Source organism: Lampetra fluviatilis, chromosome 43 (assembly GCF_964198595.1).
Source record: "Lampetra fluviatilis chromosome 43, kcLamFluv1.1, whole genome shotgun sequence".
In the NCBI taxonomy this organism is placed as follows: domain Eukaryota; kingdom Metazoa; phylum Chordata; class Hyperoartia; order Petromyzontiformes; family Petromyzontidae; genus Lampetra; species Lampetra fluviatilis.
The window spans coordinates 5,872,079-5,892,492 of NC_136317.1; the positions used below are offsets into that span (position 1 = coordinate 5,872,079).

The following is a 20,414-nucleotide window of genomic DNA, read 5'->3' on the forward strand; positions in this document are numbered from 1 at the left end:
CTGCTGTAGCTATAGCAGGATACCACCACAGTCAGTATGCACTGCTGTAGTGAAGCAGGTACCACCACAGTCGGTATGCACTGCTGTAGTTAAAGCAGGTACCACCACAGTCAGTATTCACTGCTGTAGCAATATCAGGATACCATCACAGTCATTATGTACTGATGTAGTGAAAGCAGGTCCCATCAAAGTCGGTATGCACTGCTGTAGTCATAGCAGGTCCCACCACAGTGAGTATGCACTGCTGCAGTGATAGCAGGATCCACCACAGTCAGTATGCACTGCTGCTCTGATAGGTTCCACCACAGTTGGTATACACTGCTGTATTGATAGCAGGTACCACCACAGTTGGTATGCACTGCTCTAGTGATAGTAGATACTGTTGTAATGGGCTCAAAAATAGGCGAACACAACGTCTTGGGAGGCAACACTATTTATTGTTAACAGAACGCTCCTAAACATAGGGTTGTGACTACCGACCTATTCTAACTAACACACACCATCACTCACACAGACTCTCGGATACAACTAGCATGACCCAGCCAGGTGGGCTACTGGCTGGTCCGCTGACTGGATGCTTGACTCTTCACGAGGCATATTCACGATGCATCTTCTTTCTTGACACGGGCAGCCTCGAACCCGGTGAGGAGGCTGCTTATATGGGCCTTGGCGTGTCCGGGCCCCCACCCCGGTCACGCCTTCCTTCGAGAACCCTCTCGAAGCTGCTTGTCTGTCCACGTGGCCCCCCGAGGTGCCCCCCGGGCCCCCGGCCTCCACCTTGATCCGGCCACGTGTCCAGTCGGGTTCACTCAGAGTGTCACAGCCTTACACAACCCCCGTGGCCTCACCTACGGCCTCCAGATCCTTGAACCGGCCCTGACGTCATTCCCGCCTCCAGACGGGATGACGTCATGTCTGGGTATGTAGACCCGTCTGGTAGTGACGCTCTTATGCATAGTTACGTCACACGTGTGTGTGTGTACATAGTAGTGACGCTGCAAGTCACTACATTGCTATCGAGTTGATAGTTACTGCTATATAGAGTTAGTAGATACTAAAACAGTCAATATATACCACTACGGTCAGTAAATACTGCTACAGTCAGTAAATACTACTATACAGTCAGTATCTACTACTGGCTCAGTGGAGGAAATCACTGTTCGAGATCTTTTGTTTGCTGATGACTGTGCTCTGGCTGCTGACTCAAATAAAGATCTACAGGACAGTATGGACCACCTCTCCTCAGCCTGCAACAACTTCGGCCTAACAATCAGCACAAAGAAGACTGAAGTCCTATACCAACCTGCTCCTGGGAAACCCTACACTGAGCCAACCATCTTTGTGAATGGGCAAAAGCTTTCAGCCGTTGACAAGTTTACTTACCTTGGTAGTACACTATCTCGCGCTGTGCACATAGATGATGAAGTTAACATCAGGATTGTTAAGGCCAGTGCAGCCTTTGGACGTCTACGTGACTCGGTATGGGAAAGGACTGGCATCAAGCAGGAGACAAAATTGAAGGTCTACCGGGCTGTTGTCTTACCAACTCTTCTGTATGGGTGCGAAGCCTGGACAGTTTACCAGCGCCATGCCAAGAAATTGAATCATTTCCACTTGAGCTGTCTGAGGAAACTGCTGAGGATCAAGTGGCAAGACAGAATCCCTGACACGGAAGTCCTCAGCAAGGCAAATATCCCCAGCATCTACACCTTGCTTGCGAAGGAACAGCTTAGATGGACTGGCCACATGACCAGAATGCCCTATGCGAGACTTCCAAATCAAGTCTTCTTTGGCGAGCTGAGGAATGGCAAGCGAGCACAAGGTGGCCCCAAAAAGCGCTACAAGGACACCCTGAAAGCTTCCTTGAAGAGCTTTGGATTCGACCTTAAAAGCTGGGAATCCCTAGCACAGGACCGACCTGCCTGGAGAAGAAAAGTACAGGACGGTGCAGTCCTCTGTGAGAGTAGGAGACGCTCCTGTGCTATCTTGAAGAGGCAGCAGCGCAAATCTACCAAGGAAGGACGTGTGGCTGCACCTCAGAGCTCTGCATCCTCCCTGACCTGTCCAGTGTGCCACAGGGAATTCCGGGCTCGGATTGGCCTCTTCAGCCATTTGCGCACTCATCAAAACCCAACATAATGACAAACGTGCCTTGGTCATCATCAACTTTGATGGACGAACAAGAAGAAGAAGAAGACTACTGGCTCAGTAGATACTATACTGTACAGTCAGTAGATACAACTACAGAGCCCACTGGGCTTTCACAATACCTTAGTGTCTGTGTATGTGTAGTGACGTAGATGGGCCACACTTACCGGCAGCGGTAGACGGGGCCCATCCAGAGGGGGTACCTCGTACCGCCAGGGGAGGGGCTGCTGTGTCAGCCCAAGAGGGGAGGGGCTGCGGGGGGCTCAGGATCCTAGACAGCTAAGCCCCTCGCCGCTGGGGGCTCAAGATCCCAGACAGATAAGCCCCTCGGCGCCACCAACGAGGGGGGGGGGGGGGGGCTAAGGTGGTTCTGGGATCTCACGCAGCCCCACTCCTCGATGGGCAAGGGGCATAAAAGGGGACCTCCCCAGCCGATCTGGACCAGTCGCAGCCGAAGAACCAAGACCAGCCAGCTTAGGACCCTGGACCCCCTCGCCCCACTGTCCTTGTAAGGGCCGGGACGCTGTGCGGGCCAGTGGTGGGACTCTGGGACTCCCGGCCCGACACTCTTGTAAGGGCGAGGTCCAAGGAAGCCAGAATCTAGACCCGCACCTTGGCTGGGTCGGGTTAGGTAGCCTCCCCTAGGGTAATCATAGCCGGAGGACCCGAGAGCGTAACCAATGTCAGGCACGCTAGAAGTAGGCTGTGTCCCTAGGCTGGATCAGGACTGTGGGTGTGGTGTGTTGTAAGAAAGAGTCGCCTCTGCAAGTGTCTCCAGGACCCATTACACAAACGAGTGGCTATGGCTTTGGTCTTGTACGTCTTTTTAGTGCAAGTTGAGTTAGTGTAAAAACAAAAAAGTGCATTCACCCCCGCTTGGGTATCAACAGATGACACTGACGTCCGCCCAAACTCGTAAACAGCTGCCACCGGCATTTGTTGCAATTTGAATTTCAATGTAACAAAATGTCGACAAGTGGTCTGCGCTACTACTCTATTCTGCTGTCTTTATCTTGGATCTTCACGTATTCGTCGTAAGGGATATCATTATCCCTCAACCTGTAACGAGAGGCAAAACATTACCGGTTGCTTTAACATACGCGAGAAGACGTACAGAAATAAATGTTTCGTAAGAATACACACACACGTCTTCTATAACACCGCAGCATTATTGTATACGAACAGCAAATGTATAACTTTGGACATTCACGCAGATATGTACCATGCCATGGGAATGCCCTATAGTTAATTTATCATACGTTTGCTACATCTTTATTATTACATCGCATTATCGCGAAAGGTGGTGGCGGTTTAGGGTGGGGGGGAGCCTTCACCCAGCAGTGGATTGAACATGACTGATAATTTTTGTTTATTTCATTTGTTACACGGTTGATCCCATTTAGCCAGATATCTGCTATTTTACAATGGAGATCCGCGGCGTACGAACACAGCAGCAACAGCAGCAACAACAAGACAAAGACACGTGAAGGCCAACATTGTACAGAGCGAGTGCAGGGTCTTTAAGGACGTACAGAGAAAACTGGATAGGGCCAAGCACAGAGCCGTGAGTAACTTCCTTTGTATTGGGGGTGCTGTCAGATGGTGATGGGGCGCCAAGGTGGCAAAATGTTAACTACTTCGCTAGGTTTCCAGGAGGAGGTCGTGGGTTTTATGCCGACCCTGACACCTGTATATTTGGAGTTTCCATATTATTCCCATGGTCGCGTTGATTTCTCTCTGGGTTTTCCGGTTTTCCCCTCCACGTTTACAAACACACGTTTAGAATAATTGGCTGTGATAAATTCACACATGATAAGTCACTTATGAGATATCATTTGTGGCCCAGATTGCATCTAAAATAGAGCTATATAGCTCAGTGGGTCTTTCCTGGTAAAATAAAACGTTTCGTAAAGCTTTTTTTTTATTGTACGATTGACAGAGACATAGTTGCAAATCAAGGAGTTGCACGATGGTGATGATGACCACATTTAAATGTCTACTCACACGACACACTTCAAGCAGGTGTTGTCTTTGAGGGCAGAAGCGATGGCCTCGGCGCCGAGCACGGTAAATTTATTTTTGTTCAACCTGAACGGGGAGATGAATACATTACAGTCGCTCTTCGGTTAACGTTATTTTTAATACGTTCCAGGAAAACTACTGTTAGCCGAAATAACTGTTAATCGAAATCACCGACCAGTAGTATCTATCTATATAAAAGTAAAAAAAAGTTATGTTTATCGGTTTGTGGCTTTGTGTGTGTTCACGCGCTTGCGAAGGATTTGGCTCTCCAATGGTGGGGTTTATGTTAAATAAAAATAGCCAGGTACCACGCCGTAAGCAACGCAGTGAGCAAGCGCTATTCCTTTTTCACACCTGTCATTTTTAAAAAAGTTAAATTAGCGATTTAGTGCGAAAGTTTTAGCTCTATTTATTTATGACGCGTGCACGACCATACCAACTCACGTGCCTTTGGTGGGGGGACAGCCCATGCCAAGTCGCACGCTTTCGGTGGGAGTGAGGGGGACATTTTCTTTCACGTTAAAAATGCTTTAAAAATACACTAAACGCTGAGCTTAAATCTCCACTGTGTGATGTCCCCCCCACCCCGATGCGTGCAGTTACTAATAGATACAGTCGCTAGATGCTCCCACTATAGGCCGTAGATATTACTGCAAAGCGGCCGGAGAGATCGTGGCTGGGGGGGGGGGGTCAGGGGTAGCAGCCCAGCCCCAGCCTGCCAAGGTGCCACCTCGGCCGGCTGGACAATCTAGGCCTCACCACGCCACTCTGTCAGGTGAGTACTTTGTGCTATAGAGTCGATAAATACTGCTATAGAGTCAGCATATACTACTGTAGTGATAGCAGGTACCACCACAGTCGGTATGCACTGCTGTAATCATAGCAGGTACCACCACAGTCAGAACGCACTGCTGTTAGAACGGTTTCTAAATGACATGCACAAACATGTTTGTTGGGCACTTAAAATCGAGATTTGGGGGCCTTCAAATAAAAGATCTAGGATGTTCAGATGTTTCCTATTGTTTGGGTCCTAAAAGCTACCTATACCAAATTTCAGTGTTCTACCTTGTTGGGAAGTACCCTATAGGTTTTTGAAACATACAGATTAAGGTATTCCTTTATCGAGAAGATTTTGTTTAATAATCTGATAGGACCGGGATACAGTCTCATTAGTCTGCCAGTAGATGGCGATGATTGCATTGTATAATCTCAGTTAAGTAATTTGCCGTGTAATCTTTGAATTTGGCAAATTTGGTCCCTGACGCCAGCACAACAGTGGCCCACTCTTACTAACGACGTCACTGGATCTCTAGCGTTCACTGTGAAGCAGACGGCGCACAGTTACTATCAAGGTTCTTACACTTGAAATAATAACCAGGGCAGGTGCTTGATTAGAACCGTGAGCACCTGAAAAAAGCGGCGAACGTGCTCCCATTCAGCCGTGGCACTGTCAAGAGGGCAGTCATGACTTTTTGATGCCCGACATCGCAACTCTATTACTTGGGAGTAACGACCGATGTTAAATTAACATTGCGACATTCTTAACCTTGCCCATTCCGAGATTACTGCAAGTTGCAGGGTAGGTGTCCAATTTACCGCTGAATCTCGGAACGCGAAAGCAGCTTAAGCGCTCATTTTATTTAGAGAAGCAGAGCGCCGTTGTTTTTCAATATATTGCACTCACCGCAACTATCCGAAGCGATAGCTGGCGTCAAACTGTGCCGCACACCCTCCCGCATGGCCTTGTGGGAGCCTCGGTACCAAAAAAGCTATTTTATTTTTCTACTTGTGCCGTTCCAATGACGTACGAATCAAAAGAAAATATGACGACGTACACATGTCATTGGAACGGGAAAGGGCTTAGACACCTTACGTCGTTCTGTACTCTGGCCCCAAGGCCTCGATGAAATATTCACAAGGGATTCACGCACAGGGGCAGCATTCTCACCACAGCTGCTCGAGGTGCATTTTTCCACGGATGACGTCGGCGAGGATGAGGGCCTCCTCGTCCGTCAGGGAGTTCTCCCCGAGCCTGCCTCGACCGGACACAAAATTAAATGGCTCGGCACGGAACTCTGGAACGTCGCTCGCTGGGGAAAGGCCACCAGGATTTGGCAGTGGACAGACGGTGTCAACGATGCATCAGTTCAACGTTAATGATGCATCATTTCAACGTCGTTCGCACGCGCTTCATATAGTGCCCGTGAGAATTGACTCTGCTCAATTTGAATATGTTGGGGAGTGGTTTAACGCAGTGCTTAGTACAATGTGTGTTACAAATCTGGAAAATCGTACCAGGGTTTCTTGGTACATTTCACAATGTTCTAATTACTGCACTATTTTTCAACACTCGCTATACTCGAAAGTAAAAACAATCCTCATCCTGGCAAAGGTGCTTATTGAGATGAGAGCCATCACACGTATCCCAGGTAAAATACGGCAAGTCCTGTATACCAACCAGAGATCCTGCAGGATGGAGTTCTTGAGGAGAGCCTCGGAAAGTCGTCTGACGCCTTCATTGCCAATGCCATTGCCCACCAGACTGTTGCACAGGACACACACACAGAACATTAATAGCAGATATTCAAGGTTCACGTTCAATTTGTTGAACCGGGTGAGTGGCCGATGCAACTGCTGCAGGTGAGACTCATCCTGGTCGTTTGAGTTCTCATCTAGCTTGAACAAAATCAACTTGGAGGAACTTGCAGCTCCAACCCAGGTGTGACCACAGTTCTCCAACCCCTGCTGAACCTGCGCTCTGAGCAGCGGGAGGAGCAGCGACTGTCAATGAAATAGAACCTTGTTTTTCTTTCAAATTGCCCCGTAAAGAATGGTGCGGCTATCTCCTCCTACACCGATGGACAAATAAGAGTAGCTCCCAGTGCGACTGCGGCCACCATTGTCAGCCCATGGGCCGCATAGTAACACCGTCGCCCCCTTCAATCATGTGCTCGAAGATTTTCAGACATTCATTAGGTGTGTGTGAGTCTGTGTGTATGGTGTATGAATTACCACAAGTCAAAATCTCAAACCGTAGACCGCATAGTAACGTCACTGCCCAATTCTAATTATTCACCAATGGGTTTACAGTGATCCCTCGTTTATCGCGGTTAATGGGGACCGGAACCCCTCGCGATAGGTGAAAATCCGCGAAGTAGGATTGGCCCCCTAGGAATTTCCGTATATGTGTGTGTGGGTACCAGAATGTTTAAAATATGTATATTTATACTTTATATATATATTTTACTTAAATCTATTTAATTATAAAACCTTAATATTATACATTCACTCTCTCTCTCATACGATGCGTATTATGGTGTTCTACACTCACCAATGACAGTAGTATCTTGAGACTTGACTCCAGTAATGACGACGACGACGATGACAATGATGATGACAATGACGACGATGACAGACCTGTGCAGTTCGATGAATGTGATGATGAATGATGATGATGGTGTTACTGCACAGGTATAATTAGGCCTTTAAATCAGTTCAAAAAATCCGCGATGCACTGAGGCCGCGAAACTTGAACCGCGAAGTGGCGAGGGATTACTGTATATGTGGGTCTATGAGTCTGTTAGTCTGTTTATGTATATGACATCCTGCACTATATAAGACCAGAAGCAGGTGGATGGCTTCACTATTCTGGCAAATCGCCCGATGATCCTGGTGGTAATTGCCAGTGAAACGTCGTACTCAAATTGTAAATGTTGTGGATTCACTCAACCCGCCGGTGGGCTGAAGTAGTAACTATTTGTCGTTTTGTTTACGTGACAAATCCATTACTGATTGGCCGTGTCGGGTGGTGGAGGGTTTCTGCACATTTATACTGACGCGATCTAACCCAAAAACCTTTATCAATTAATAATATTGGTCGCGAAAGGCTACGTGTTAGAATTTCAGCTATTCACCACGAGGCTACTCCTGAAATCATCCGCTCGCTCACTCCCCAACTTCGACACGAATGTATAAACCTTAAGCAATGGAACAAACGAATAAGTGAGGAAGACACTTTATGTATGTGTAGCGCCGTAGATGGGCCACACTTACCTGCAGTGGTGGACAGGGCCCATCAAGGGCGGTACAGGGGAGTTGCTGCGGGGTGTTCTGGGATCCCCCACTGCCCCTCCCAACGAGAGGGGGCTGCAGAGTGTTATGTGATCCCCCAGGGCCAGAGGTCGCAAACGGGTTTTGATTCCTTACCCGTACCCATACCCGGCCGCACCAGGGTCGCAAACGGGTACCCGTACCCGGCCGGGTACGGGTATCGGGTACCCGATTGCGACCTCTGGGATGAAGCCATGTTGCAGGCGCGGGTGGGTTGATTCTAGCAACCTGAATTGTGAGACGACGTTGGGAAATGAGTGACAAACGGTTGCTCACCAGTGACTCACGGCCTTCTCACTCATTGGTTGGGGTGAGTCACGTGCAGCTACCGGTACCCGTACCCGGCCGTACCAGGGTCGCAAACGGGTACCCGTGCCCGTACCCAGCCGGGTACGGGTAGCCGGGTATCGGGTAGGGTACGGGTATCGGGTACCCGATTGCGACCTCTGCCAGGGCCCCTCCCAACGGGAGGGGGCTGCGGGGTGTTCCAGGATCCCACGCAGCCCCGCCCCTCGGTGGGGAAGGTGTATAAAAACAGACCTCTCCAGAGGTTCGGGGCCAGTCCAAGACAGAAACCAGAAGACCAGCCAGCTTAGGACCTTGGACCCCTAGCCCCGCTGTCCTTGTAAGGGCCGGGGCTCTGTGGGGGCCAGTGGTGAGACCCTGGGAATCCCGGCCTGACGTCTTTGTAAGGGCCAGGTCCGAGGAAGCCAGTGGTCTGGACTCGCACCTTGGCTGGGACGGGTCAGATAGCCTCCCCTAGGTAAATCATAGCCGGAGGACCTGAGAGCGTAGCCGGTGTCAGGCACGCTAGACGTAGGCTGTGTCCCTAGTCTGTATAAGGTCTGTTGTTGTTGTGCATTGTAATAAACGCGTCGCCTCTACCAGCGTCTCCAGAACTCACTACATTTGGTGTTAGAAGTGGCCATGGAGACGCGGGGTAAATCACGTACCCAGAGCCCAGACGGCGACTTCGGTAAGCGTGCAGCTGCGGAGCCGGTGACTCCGGCCGTCAATGGCGCTGCACTGCCGGCTGAGCGGTCGTCCGTTCAACCGCCCGCCCCTCCTCCATCGTCGGGAGCTCCGCTGCAGGAAGCGCTTCTCCAGCTCACGGAGCTGCTCCACGCTACTGCCTCCATCCTGGGCGACATACGTCGCTCAGAGGCTGCAGCGGGAGGGAGGGAGATGGCGCAGCACCCAACCGACACCGCCACCGCCGTTCCCGTCATAAATTTTGAAACTCCCACCATGTTGGGGGATACTTTCGCCGGGGGGTGCAGTGGCCGCTGGGAGCCACGTCATTTCTGGGCCCAGCGGGGTCCAACCAACCGACACCGCGTCATCAGCGCTGCGACCTTCACCGCCGGGCGACATCTTGGCCAGCGCTGGTGATGCGGGACAGCTTCATCCGTGTCGCCGGCCGACGGACGCGCGCTTCACATCCAGCAACGCCTGCCGGAGCTGAAGGCATACTCTGCGGCCGGCGGCAACTCGGCGGCATTCGAACGCCGGTTTGTCTCTCACATAGAGACGTCCGGCTGGTCAGTGGCTGAGGGGTTCCGTGTCCTCCCGGCCATGCTGGATTACAACGCCCTTGCCGCTTTCCTGACAGTTTCATGGGCGAAGCGAGCTACGCTGACAGACGCCCTTTGTCAGATGCGGCTGATTTACGGGCCACCATCCCAAGCGTGTCACCGCTTCGACGTCAGGACGAAGATGGCCTGGGAGTCGGCGCTGGGGTACCACAGCGCGCTGCTGGCCATGGCAGGGGTTGCCTACCCTCATATGGATCAGAACGCCATGGACTCTTTGGTGCTGCAGAAGCTCCTGAGCTGGGCTCGCTTGCTTCGAGTTGCTATGCCAGCGGCCGACGACGATGACTTCACGTCTCTACACGCTGCCAGGTGCATCTAAGCGCATCTACAGCTCCAGGGGGACATGACCGTCGCCGCCTGCGCGGGCCCACCTGACGACCAGGGCCACAACGTGGAATCGGAGCCTCACCAGGCCATCATCAACGGGGAGTCGCGGATCGTCCGACCGGCGACCCCAGCGAGACTACCACCAGCGGGACCGGCCGACCTCACGCCAGGACGGCGCGTCCATCATCTGCCTTCGGGGCCATGTGGCGTCCAGCTGCCGGGTCCCCCGTCACCGCACTTCGGGACCTCCGACCGCGGCGCCTCGCTCACCACCGGCTCCTCCCGGGTCTCAAATGTTGGTTCCCCTCCTGCTTCGGAAGCCTCTTGACTCCGACGCGTTCATGGGGGCCGTTGTGATCGGGCCTTCGCGTTCGACGGCGCGGGCGTTGGACCTTGTGTGTACACAAACGCTCATGCGAAGCGACCGCGAGCCCTTTATCTAGATCCTTAACATGGGGTTGAAAACGGCCGTCATCCTTCAGAAGATGGTGCTTGCTCACGCGACGCCGGCCCCATCGGGGGATTTGATGGTGGGTCACGTAGGGGACGTGTCCCCTTCCACATCCAAGCCGGGTCCTGACGCGGGTTGGCTCGACGCGCTTTGCTCCAGTTGTGCCGATTTGTCACCGTTACAGCATTTTGAATTACATACGTTGCTGAGCAATTTCACCAACGTTTTCAGTCAAGGGAAATTCGACATTGGCTGTACTAAATTGCTTAGCCACCACATCGACATGGATGATGCCGCTCCAATTCGTCAAAACCCATTCCGGTTGAGCCCAGTCGAGAAGGAACATGTGCGGGTGGCCATCAACGATATGTTGGCGGCCGATGTCATTGCGCCATCAAATAGCCCATGGGGGGCGATCTGCTGGGGACACTCGCCAGATCACCCCCAGACCGACGGTATGGTGGAGCGATTACATAGGACACTCACCTCCATGCTAAGCCACCAGGTGTCTGAGTCATAGACAGATTGGGATCTCCACGTACTGGTGCCTTGGCCGCCTATAGAATGGCGCCCCATGCTGCCATGGGGTACTCTCCATTTTACCTCATGTATGGTAGGGAGGTTTGCCCTCCGATTGACGTCCAATTGCTGCAGCCTGCACCTTGGCAAAAATTGCCGACTACATCCGTGCTAATGTACGTTGTCTGGTGGATGCCCGGGAGGCTGCTCAAAATAACTCAGAAGCTCGTCAGCTGGTTAACGAGTGGTTGCGGAACCTCCGCACGTCCCGCCATGTTTGGGCGAAAGGGGACCGCGCCTGGCTTCACTGCCCGCAAGTGCCGCTGGCTACTTCCTCAAAACTGCTTAAGCCCTGGAGGGGCCCAGTTGTTATTGTCCGCGTTGTCCGCAATCAGTGCGTCAAGATCCAGCACGGCAAGCGCCGTTTATGCACCCGTCACGCCTGAAACCTTACGTACAACCATGCACACCTCCCACACATCTCGAGGGCCGAGAGCGCGACGTGTCCGGCGAGCGGCGCTGCGCCAATGCAGACTCTCGGTCAGGTCCTATTGTCCCACCCTCAGGTGCCTCGAGAGTGAAATCGGCCCGGCCACCCGCAACGGCCGACCCAGCGGGAACCAACTTGCCCGCAAGATCGGCGGGCCAGAACACAAGCCCAACCCCGGGCTGTCGGCCCGCTCCCGCCTCCGTCGCGACCGATGGACGTTCCACTCGAACTTACTACATATGTAACTGTTGTGTTGTCTAATTAACTGCATACGTAGAAATATAAGCCACCCACCCAGCTCTCGGCAGGTTAACCCTTTTCGGTTCCAAGACATGGGTGTCACGTTCACCGCTGAATCTCGGAACGCGCAACCGGCTCAGCCTTCATTTTATTTCGAGAGGCATAGTGCCGTTGTTTTTAAAGACATTGTACTCACTGCAGAGAACTGTAGCGACATGACCGCACTCTACGATAGATGGCGTCAAACTGTGGCGCCCCTGTCCCAATAAAGTTATTTTATTTTAGGTTTTCTTCCACTTCCGTTCCGATAACGTACACGTATGTCCCACGTACGTCATCGGGACGGGAAAGGGGTTAAGTCCACGGGACCGAGACTCGCGGCAAAACAAACGAAGAACGAACAAAACAGGACGTCGTTATTAGCTACAGACGGGGTGAGATGACGCAGTGGGAACAGAGGTGGACGGCGCGGGTACCTGAGCCAGGCGAGCGGCGTGTTTTGCTCCAGCACCTCTGCGAACGCCACGGCCCCCCGGTCGCCGATCGCGTTGCCCCACAAACTGGGGGAGAGAGCGACGCACAGAACTGCAGTGGTTACGCGCAGCTCGCTAAAACCTGATTTTTTTTTTATATTACAAATAAATTGCTTGACATGCAGGTGCTGGGTGATTTAGATTGCACAATTGAGAGGGGTGGAGATAGCATGGGGTAGCCCTCAACCAACAGTAGATTGACAATAGGCGATCATGAAGACGCAAACTCCAAGTGGAAGTACCACCGGTGGCCGTTAAAGCTGCGATGAAACAAAATTACACTTGAAGTCCTTTATCAATCCACTGCTGTTGTCGGTAATGGAGGTTGTTTGACCATGCTTCACCACGCCGGTCAGTGCGGGTTTGGCGAAGGGGGGAGACACACGACCGATTTGGATATCGCTCGCCAACAATATTCGCTATGGCCGGGAATTTAACTCGAGATTTCTTAGTTCAGTACGCCAACCACTACAGCCACAGCCCATCCCCAAAGCATACGTGTTAAACCGTGTTAAATAACTCTATTACACCTCTAACAGTGTCGTTTGTTTGCTGTCCGCTTGAAGTTTTGGGCCTTTGGGCCCCGTGTGCTCAGCAGTTGTTTGTAAAAAATAAAACGTGTCCTGGCCATTTTGTATTGTCTGTTGTTGTAACATTCTGACCCCGTGCCCCTACCCCGTAACCCCCCTCTCTCATAACCCCCCCTTAAACCCCCCCTCATGCCCCCCACACTTATCAAATAACTCCTCCAGTCCTCCCCCAATCCCCAGCCTCGTTTCCGCCTCCTTTATTTCATTATTTTAGGCGGTGTCTCCCCGCCGCCACCTTCCCGCCTATCCTCACCTCATCAGCATTACACAAAGACAAAGACCCCCATATAGCCTCAATACACTGTTAGGGCAAGTGCTGTTAGCGAGCACCTATGAAGGCCGGCACGGCACACGAGGGGGTGGGTGGCCAACACCATGCCTGGCCACCTTTGTCTCCCCAGTGGCGATGTTTTTACACACCGCACCAGGTACTCATTTGAGGCTGAGTCGACCTAGATGGAGGCCCAGGACCGGTTCAGATAATCACAACTGGTGTTGGCTGTGAGCGAGAACCGAACTCGGATCGCCGGGTTCACAGCGTAGCATAGCGCTAACCGCTCCCCCACACACTCTCACACACACCTCACACACACACCACACACACACACACCTTACACACAACAACAACAACAACCGCCATTCGCCACTAGGTGGCGGTGACGTCACCACGACGCTTGTGCCAGGCCATGTGCACCTTGAGGCCACGTGAAGTGTCAAACGCCCGCTGGCAGGAGGTCACGGGGCAGACCCAGGTGCCACGGGTCGACTGACCGAGATGTCCGAGATGACTGGCTGATGCACCACCTGTGCCCCCTACTGTACCAACTTGCTGTGCTTTAGCCACCCGGCGCCCCGCTCGTTGTTGTGAGCGTCGCTCCTCCGCCCTCCGTTGTTGTTGGAGGGCGACTGCCTCCAACTGCCCAGTAGCGTCCTTCACGAGCCTCCTCCACTGAGGCCGATCTTGACACCGCTGGTACCAGTCATCGGCAAGTCCACTCAGCTCCACGTCCTCCTGTACCACATCACTCCATCTCTTCTCTAGCCCGTGCTGCGCCCGTTTAGCCCCCTCGATCCGGCCGAACAAAAGCTGTTTAGGCATGCGGTGGCTGGGCATGCGGGCTACATGACCCAGCCAACGCAGCCTTGCCTGCCGGAGGAGCTCACTGATGGGACTTTGCCCAGATATTTCAAGGACTTGTGAGCTCCTCACACAATCCAGCCTGGTTAAACCCAGGATGGATCGTAGGCAGGCCAGCCTAAATGTTTCCAACCGGTGAAGATGCTCCACTAGGGGGGTCCACGTTTCGCAAGCGTAGAGAAGGGAGGGAATGACCATGGCCGAGAAGACCTGAAGCTTCGTGCGGAGCGACAGACCAGGTAGCTTCCACACAGCGTTACGCAACCGATGAAAATATATTGCCGCTCGACTGATTCGGAGTGAGACCTCTGCTGATAAACTGGAGCCGGTCATAAGCACACTGCCCAGGTATGGGAAACTCTCCACTCTCTCCACAACTTCCCCATCACCGATTGGGAGTTGTGGGGGTGGAGTGTCCGATGGTACAAAATACCCAGGCAGGTGCCTAGTTTTGGTGGGGCTGATGGTAAGGCCCCACCTCTTAGTGGCACGCTCCAGTCTCAGCAGCAGCGTCTCCAACTCCTCTTCTGAATGAGCAGCTATTACCAAATCATCGGCATACATAACGTGGTTGACCAATCGGGAGCCATCCCTTGATCGCACCCGGGCGTCGATCAGCCTCCCATTATATCTGTACCAAATGGAAATTCCCCCGGTACAGCTATTGAAGGCTTCACGAACTACGCAGTCGAAATAGATGTTAAATAATGTGGGAGCCAGAGGACATCCCTGTCGCACCCCAAGGTGTACAGGGAAAGGCTCTGACTCCCAGCCACGTAGTTTTACCCGGGCCCGCTCACCATCATGAAGGTCCTTAATGATCGTGAGCAGAGGGTCAGGGACTCCGAAAGCACGAAGAACAACCCAGAGCCCAGTCCTACTGATGGTATCATAGGCCTTGACCAGGTCAATAAAGCAGAGATGTAGGTCTTTTTGGAATTCCCTACACCTCTGCTGTAGCAGACGGACAGAAAATATGGCATCTGTGCAGGACCGCCCTTTCCTGAAACCGCATTGGGGCTCCGCAAGCCTCTCCTCAGCGTGCCTAGCAAGGCGATGTTGAATAATCCTTGCCAGGACCTTACCCGGCACACTGAGGAGTGAGATGCCCCTGTAGTTGTTACAGTCGGTACGGTCCCCCTTCTTAAAGAGGGGGACCACCAGGGCATCCTTCCAGTCCTGCAGAACCCGTCCAGTGGTCCAGACTGTTGTTATGATGTCATATAGGGCAGTCTGTGCACAAACGCCACCCTCCCTCAGCATTTCGCCTGGGAGATCATCACGCATGAGCAACTGGTTCATTGGTTGGTGCCCTTTTTCTTTGGAAACCGCGGGCGAGAGAGATTTAAATGGAAAAACAAAGTTTACCCGACGATCTTTACAGAGCGGTTGCGCTTCAGCGCATCTGCCAGCAGCACGGCGCCCGCTCCCGTGAACTCATTCCCGCCGAGCCTGAGGGGGTTGGGGGGGGCGGAGGGGGGTCACAGGCGACAAGCAGCGAGCCAGGGCTGTCGATAGGGGGGGGGGCGGGAGGGGGAGCGGGGCATGGGGGAAAATCACACCACGTGCCCCCCCCCCAACCCCTTCAAACTAAAACGGAATTATTACATCTAACACCGTGATGTCGAAGCGAGGCACCCCTTCTACCCAAAGCGTGCCCCCCCCCGCACCCAAAGCGCCCCTCCCGACACCCAAAGCACCCCCCCCCCAATGCACGGGGTCCGGGGCGGTCGCCCCGATTCTCCATACCCTAGGGACGGCTTTGCGCTCGGGGACACACAAACAGAGAGAGGCGTCACGGTCAACGCAGTCGCTGCGTCTGCCAAACAAACCGCTGCTTTTCACCACTCCCGGTAGCTCTTTAAGATACAGTGTGCAAATATGTGTGCGTGTGTATATATACACGCACTCTATATGTAGATTCAACAAAAACGCGCGAGGAGAAGCAGCCGGAGAGAACAAAATTCTCCGTAGGAACCTGCCGACACAAGATTTAAGATTCAGAGAAAAGGAGAAAAGGTTATAAGGATTGGGGGAAGTGTGTGGTGCCACAGCAACGGAGCAACTCTGCCGGCGCTGCTATCCCCTTGCACCCCTCCACACGAACGCACGAACACCCCGACTAAACACACGCACCCACATAGGGTCTCGTGGGGGGTCACCTGGTACCATGGGTTTTTATCTGAGGGGCCCCTAGCGGGGATGTTCCACGGCTTCCCAGTGCTAGGAGATTGGCAGACCCCCCCCAGGCCGAATTGCATTGCGGCCCCCGTGCATTAGCTAAGAATTGTATGCGCAAGACGAAGCTCACCGAGAAAACCGCAATGAAAACACTCACAGCACAGGGAGATGGGGCCTCGTGGGCAAACACCCAGCGAGCAGTGCATGAGAGGAGGTGGGAGGGAAATTCCTGGACCGACTAAAGTTGTGTATTCCGCGGGACGGCCACCCCGACCAAACCGGTTGGGGCGGGGATGGGGAGGGCGGGTGCGAAAACAATGGTTGAAGGCGCACCGGAAGATATCGTTCCAGGTAAGGGCGGGGCATCGGTTTAAAATCAAAAGGTAGGCCCCCGATTGGCCGCGCAGGGTAACACCACGTGACCCTGGATTTTTGGATTGGGAGGGGACAAAGGGAGGGAAGAGAAAAAACGTTGATCAGTGCTCCTCCAACCGTTGAGCTACCCGGTCGGACTCACAGCCGCTCGCAGCGTCCCAGGGACGCTGGCAAGTGCAGCTACGACTCGACCCCAGGCAGAGACCTCTCGTACCCTCGTCCCTCCGATTCCCACCGTGTCCGTGAGACACAGCGAGTACGTCTGCGAGCTGAGAAGTTGGGGGGGAGAGTGCACTCAGGGATTGAATAGGGATAGGCTAGGCACTGCTCTGTGGGTATTTACTCCGGACCGCCCAGGGCTTGCTATAGGCGCGCCATTAATACACTTTATCACAGAGGATCCGTGTGGTGTGATTTCTGTGGGTGTGGGGAAACTGTCGGCGTAGTGTGTAATTCGAGCGTGTGTGGGAGGCAGCGTGGGTAGTATTTCATTAACGGCTTCCGTGTCCGTGCAGCCGTGTGATTAATAGGGCGAGGGAGGTGTGAGTTAAAACCCGTTCGCATGCGTGTTTACACAGCACGCCTTACGCAGTGTGTTCACGTAGCGACGATAGCACTTAGCGGTGGAGCGCGTATATTGCCATCAATACGGCTTGCGCTCGCGTGCGTGTTTGCACAGCGGATTAAGGCCGACGCACAGGAGGGGGAAGGGCGCGTGCGCGTGCTTACGGCGGAGTAAATCCGACCCCATGGGAGGGGGAGGGGCGCGTACATATTCATATGGCTATTTTTAGCGCGAGCAGAGGAGCGGCTCCTCCGGCAAGTGGGTGCATGCAGCCACCTCCTCATTAGTGGTGGTGTACGTGGGAAGTGTGTGGGATAACTCCAGGTGGTGGGGAGCCAGCCACTAGCCATGTCCCTCAGAGAGGACGCTGGTGCGGGGAGGCCGATCATTTGATCGGCGGCAGCCCGGCGAGAAGGGGTGGAGGAGGGGGGAGAGGAGGAGGGGGGCGTCAGCCCCCACAGGTGTTAGGGGTGTGGGGTTACAGGTTAGGTTAGCGGGTTAGGGAGGCTGAGATGACTCAGGAACACAACGTTCAGGGGAGTGGGGGGAAAGAGACCCGATGTTAACAATGATCACATTGTTGGCTGATGATGACAACCAAAGAACTGGGAACGCTGGACTTCACCAGTTCTGCTGGGAAGCTGCGTGGGGTGCGTGCATTGCTCCGCTGGAGTGTAAGCGCAGCTTGCAAAGCCACTGCCAACGCATTTAAATCACTTGGTGGGTTTATTTATGGGAGTCTATAGATCCCTTTGTTGGCAATTGGTTCTCTCTTGCCAACAAAGTCTGCGTTTCTGTGTTGATCCTATGGATCTGTACTGTATGTAAGACTATGGGGCTCTTTGCAAGTCTATGCGATGAGCGCAGTTGGCTTCGTAGGGTGCGAAAGGTCAACATACATACATATAGTCATTGACTCTCTATACTTTGCACTCCAATCGTGTTGTTGTATTGTTGTAACGTTCTGACCCGCCCTTACTAGATATCTGTGAAAAAGAGCTTCATAGCTAGTATAAATATTCTGATTCTATTTTTTTATATTGATTATTTGGATCCGTGTAATTATGTGGGTCTCCATGTGAGTGTATATGTCCTTCTCAGTCACTGAGTCTTTATGTTCAGTCAAAAAATCTACGTGAGGTCTACGATGGGGCGAGAGGGTCGGGTAAGTTCAGGAACGAGTTGACGAAAGGACATCCAAATCTCCCCCATGAACCATTGAAGCGATTCCTGTGACGGAGCTCCAAGGTGTTCAATGGAGAGTTCCCATCACGTGCCAATCATATCCACCGGGGGTCTCTCACATGAGTTGCTCAATGGTGCTGCTCCTCTCGATGAACTTCGCCAGGTCAGGCACGATGACGTCCGTCAAGCTGTTCTTAAAGAGCCTGCCGGTAGGAAAAAACAGTTACACTCACGTCAACGCAAAATGCCCGATGCTAGACGTACATACGTTGAAGTTCTTTCGCACCATACATAGCCAACCGTGCTAATCGGAGGTGCGGAGGAAGGACAACAAGCTAAACACAAAAAGCAGCTGTAAAAAAATTAGTTTTCAACCTCGAACTCCGATTAATTCCAACGTCTAAGCACGCAGACGCAACGCACTGAACGCTCCTGAAAGTACATAGCTCCAAGTGACTTCCTAATATCAGAAGAGCGTTCCAGGTCGCTGCAGAAGCGCATCCAAAAGCGTGCGATGCGGTGCCCACTGTCTTTGTTAGATGGCCAGCCAAAGCTGCTGCTGCGAGGGTGACCGGAGTTCGCATGACGGTTTACGCTCATTGACGCCTCAATCCCTCCGCTGGCTCGCAGTCTCAATCCCCCCGTGTCAATTCCGAGATGGCGTTCAGCATCCGCAAGATTTCCACCCCGTGCACTTGCTCTGTGCAAGTGAAGTACCGGTGAAGACGCTGGACACCCAGGTTGAGGCACACGTATATTTATTTCAGCTTATCGGTACAGGACAACACTAGAGGGGGTAGCGGCCCCCTCACCCGGATAACTGGGGATACCCCCTAGCTAATCTCACCTATCCCCAAGTCCTCCTCTAACGAGCTAGGGGAGGCTAACTGGCCCGACACTGGTGAGTCGGGCTACGGTCTCCGGAGTCCCAGGGTCTAACCCTGGTTCACGGAACCACGCCTCTGGCTCGCTCCTCTGCAGCCCTGACAAGGGCGGCGTCGAGGGGAGTCCAGGGCTCTAGCTAGAGGATCTTCACTCTTCCTCCTTCGTTCCCAGACTGAGCCCCGAGCTCTCTTTGTCCTCCCCCTTTATACCCCCCATCAGGATCACAACCCCCCAGGCTGCCTGATGCGGACGTCGCTGCGGGCACCCCCCCCGTGTACTCCCGTAACTCCGCCCACTGTGTTTGTTACCCATTGGATCGTATGCACTTACAGCCCTCCCGTAACAGCCCTACATCACCCCCCCCATTACAGCTCGCAGCCGTCCCGGCTGCAACAATTCCAAATAAAGGAACAATTACCCCTCGACCCCGTGTGTGCCTCATTTTTTCAACAAAATGCAAATAGCAGAACAACAACAAGAACAACAACCATACCCCCGAAGGGAATGTCCGACGCACCCCCCCCCCCGCATAAATACGAAATCCGTAAGCACGTATGTACAACTAGCCAGGAACTCCCCCATCACACACAGCACACCCACGACACACAATGCACCCACAACACACACACCGCGCCCACACAACACAACACACTCAGTGTGCAAGGAGCACACCACCGACGCAGCATACAGTAACCATGACACGTGAAGGAAAATAAATAAGAAAAGTTTTTTTTTTTTTTTTTTTTTTTTTTTCTTCCTGCTGTATATTATAAGAGTCTGCGCATTTTAGCGCGCGTCCTTGCCGCAGGCCCGTCACACGGGGCAACCCCGGACGGCGGACCATCCGGTGGCGGCTGTCCCATTCGAGGTGAGGTCGCGATTGAAGTCGCGCGACTGTCGGCATCACCTGTGGGGGTTCCAGGGCGTGAGCCCGTCATTCCCGGTACACCTGTGGGTGGGACAGCCGGCAACACATCAGGCGAGAGCAGCGACGGACCCTCCGAGTCGGTCGACCCCCCACATGCTTGGCCTCGCGTGCGTGGCGTGGGCCCCCGCACCG

The 20,414-nt window shown here is 53.1% G+C and overlaps 1 protein-coding gene across 1 annotated transcript in view; it reads right to left on the reverse strand.

The window, feature by feature from the left end:
• Positions 1 to 2,294: 2,294 nt before the first annotated feature.
• The window catches only part of LOC144947051 (nucleotide-binding oligomerization domain-containing protein 2-like), a 35,185-nt gene continuing 17,065 nt past the window's right edge, over positions 2,295 to 20,414 (reverse strand). The window contains exons 7-13 of the mRNA XM_078876197.1: positions 18,589 to 18,672; positions 15,532 to 15,615; positions 12,379 to 12,462; positions 6,629 to 6,712; positions 6,119 to 6,202; positions 4,153 to 4,236; positions 2,295 to 3,207 (exon numbers count right to left, since the gene is read on the reverse strand). Of these exons, the coding sequence (XP_078732323.1) occupies positions 3,138 to 3,207; positions 4,153 to 4,236; positions 6,119 to 6,202; positions 6,629 to 6,712; positions 12,379 to 12,462; positions 15,532 to 15,615; positions 18,589 to 18,672 (574 nt within the window). The 3' untranslated portion in view covers positions 2,295 to 3,137. The remainder of the gene's footprint in view (positions 3,208 to 4,152; positions 4,237 to 6,118; positions 6,203 to 6,628; positions 6,713 to 12,378; positions 12,463 to 15,531; positions 15,616 to 18,588; positions 18,673 to 20,414) is intronic.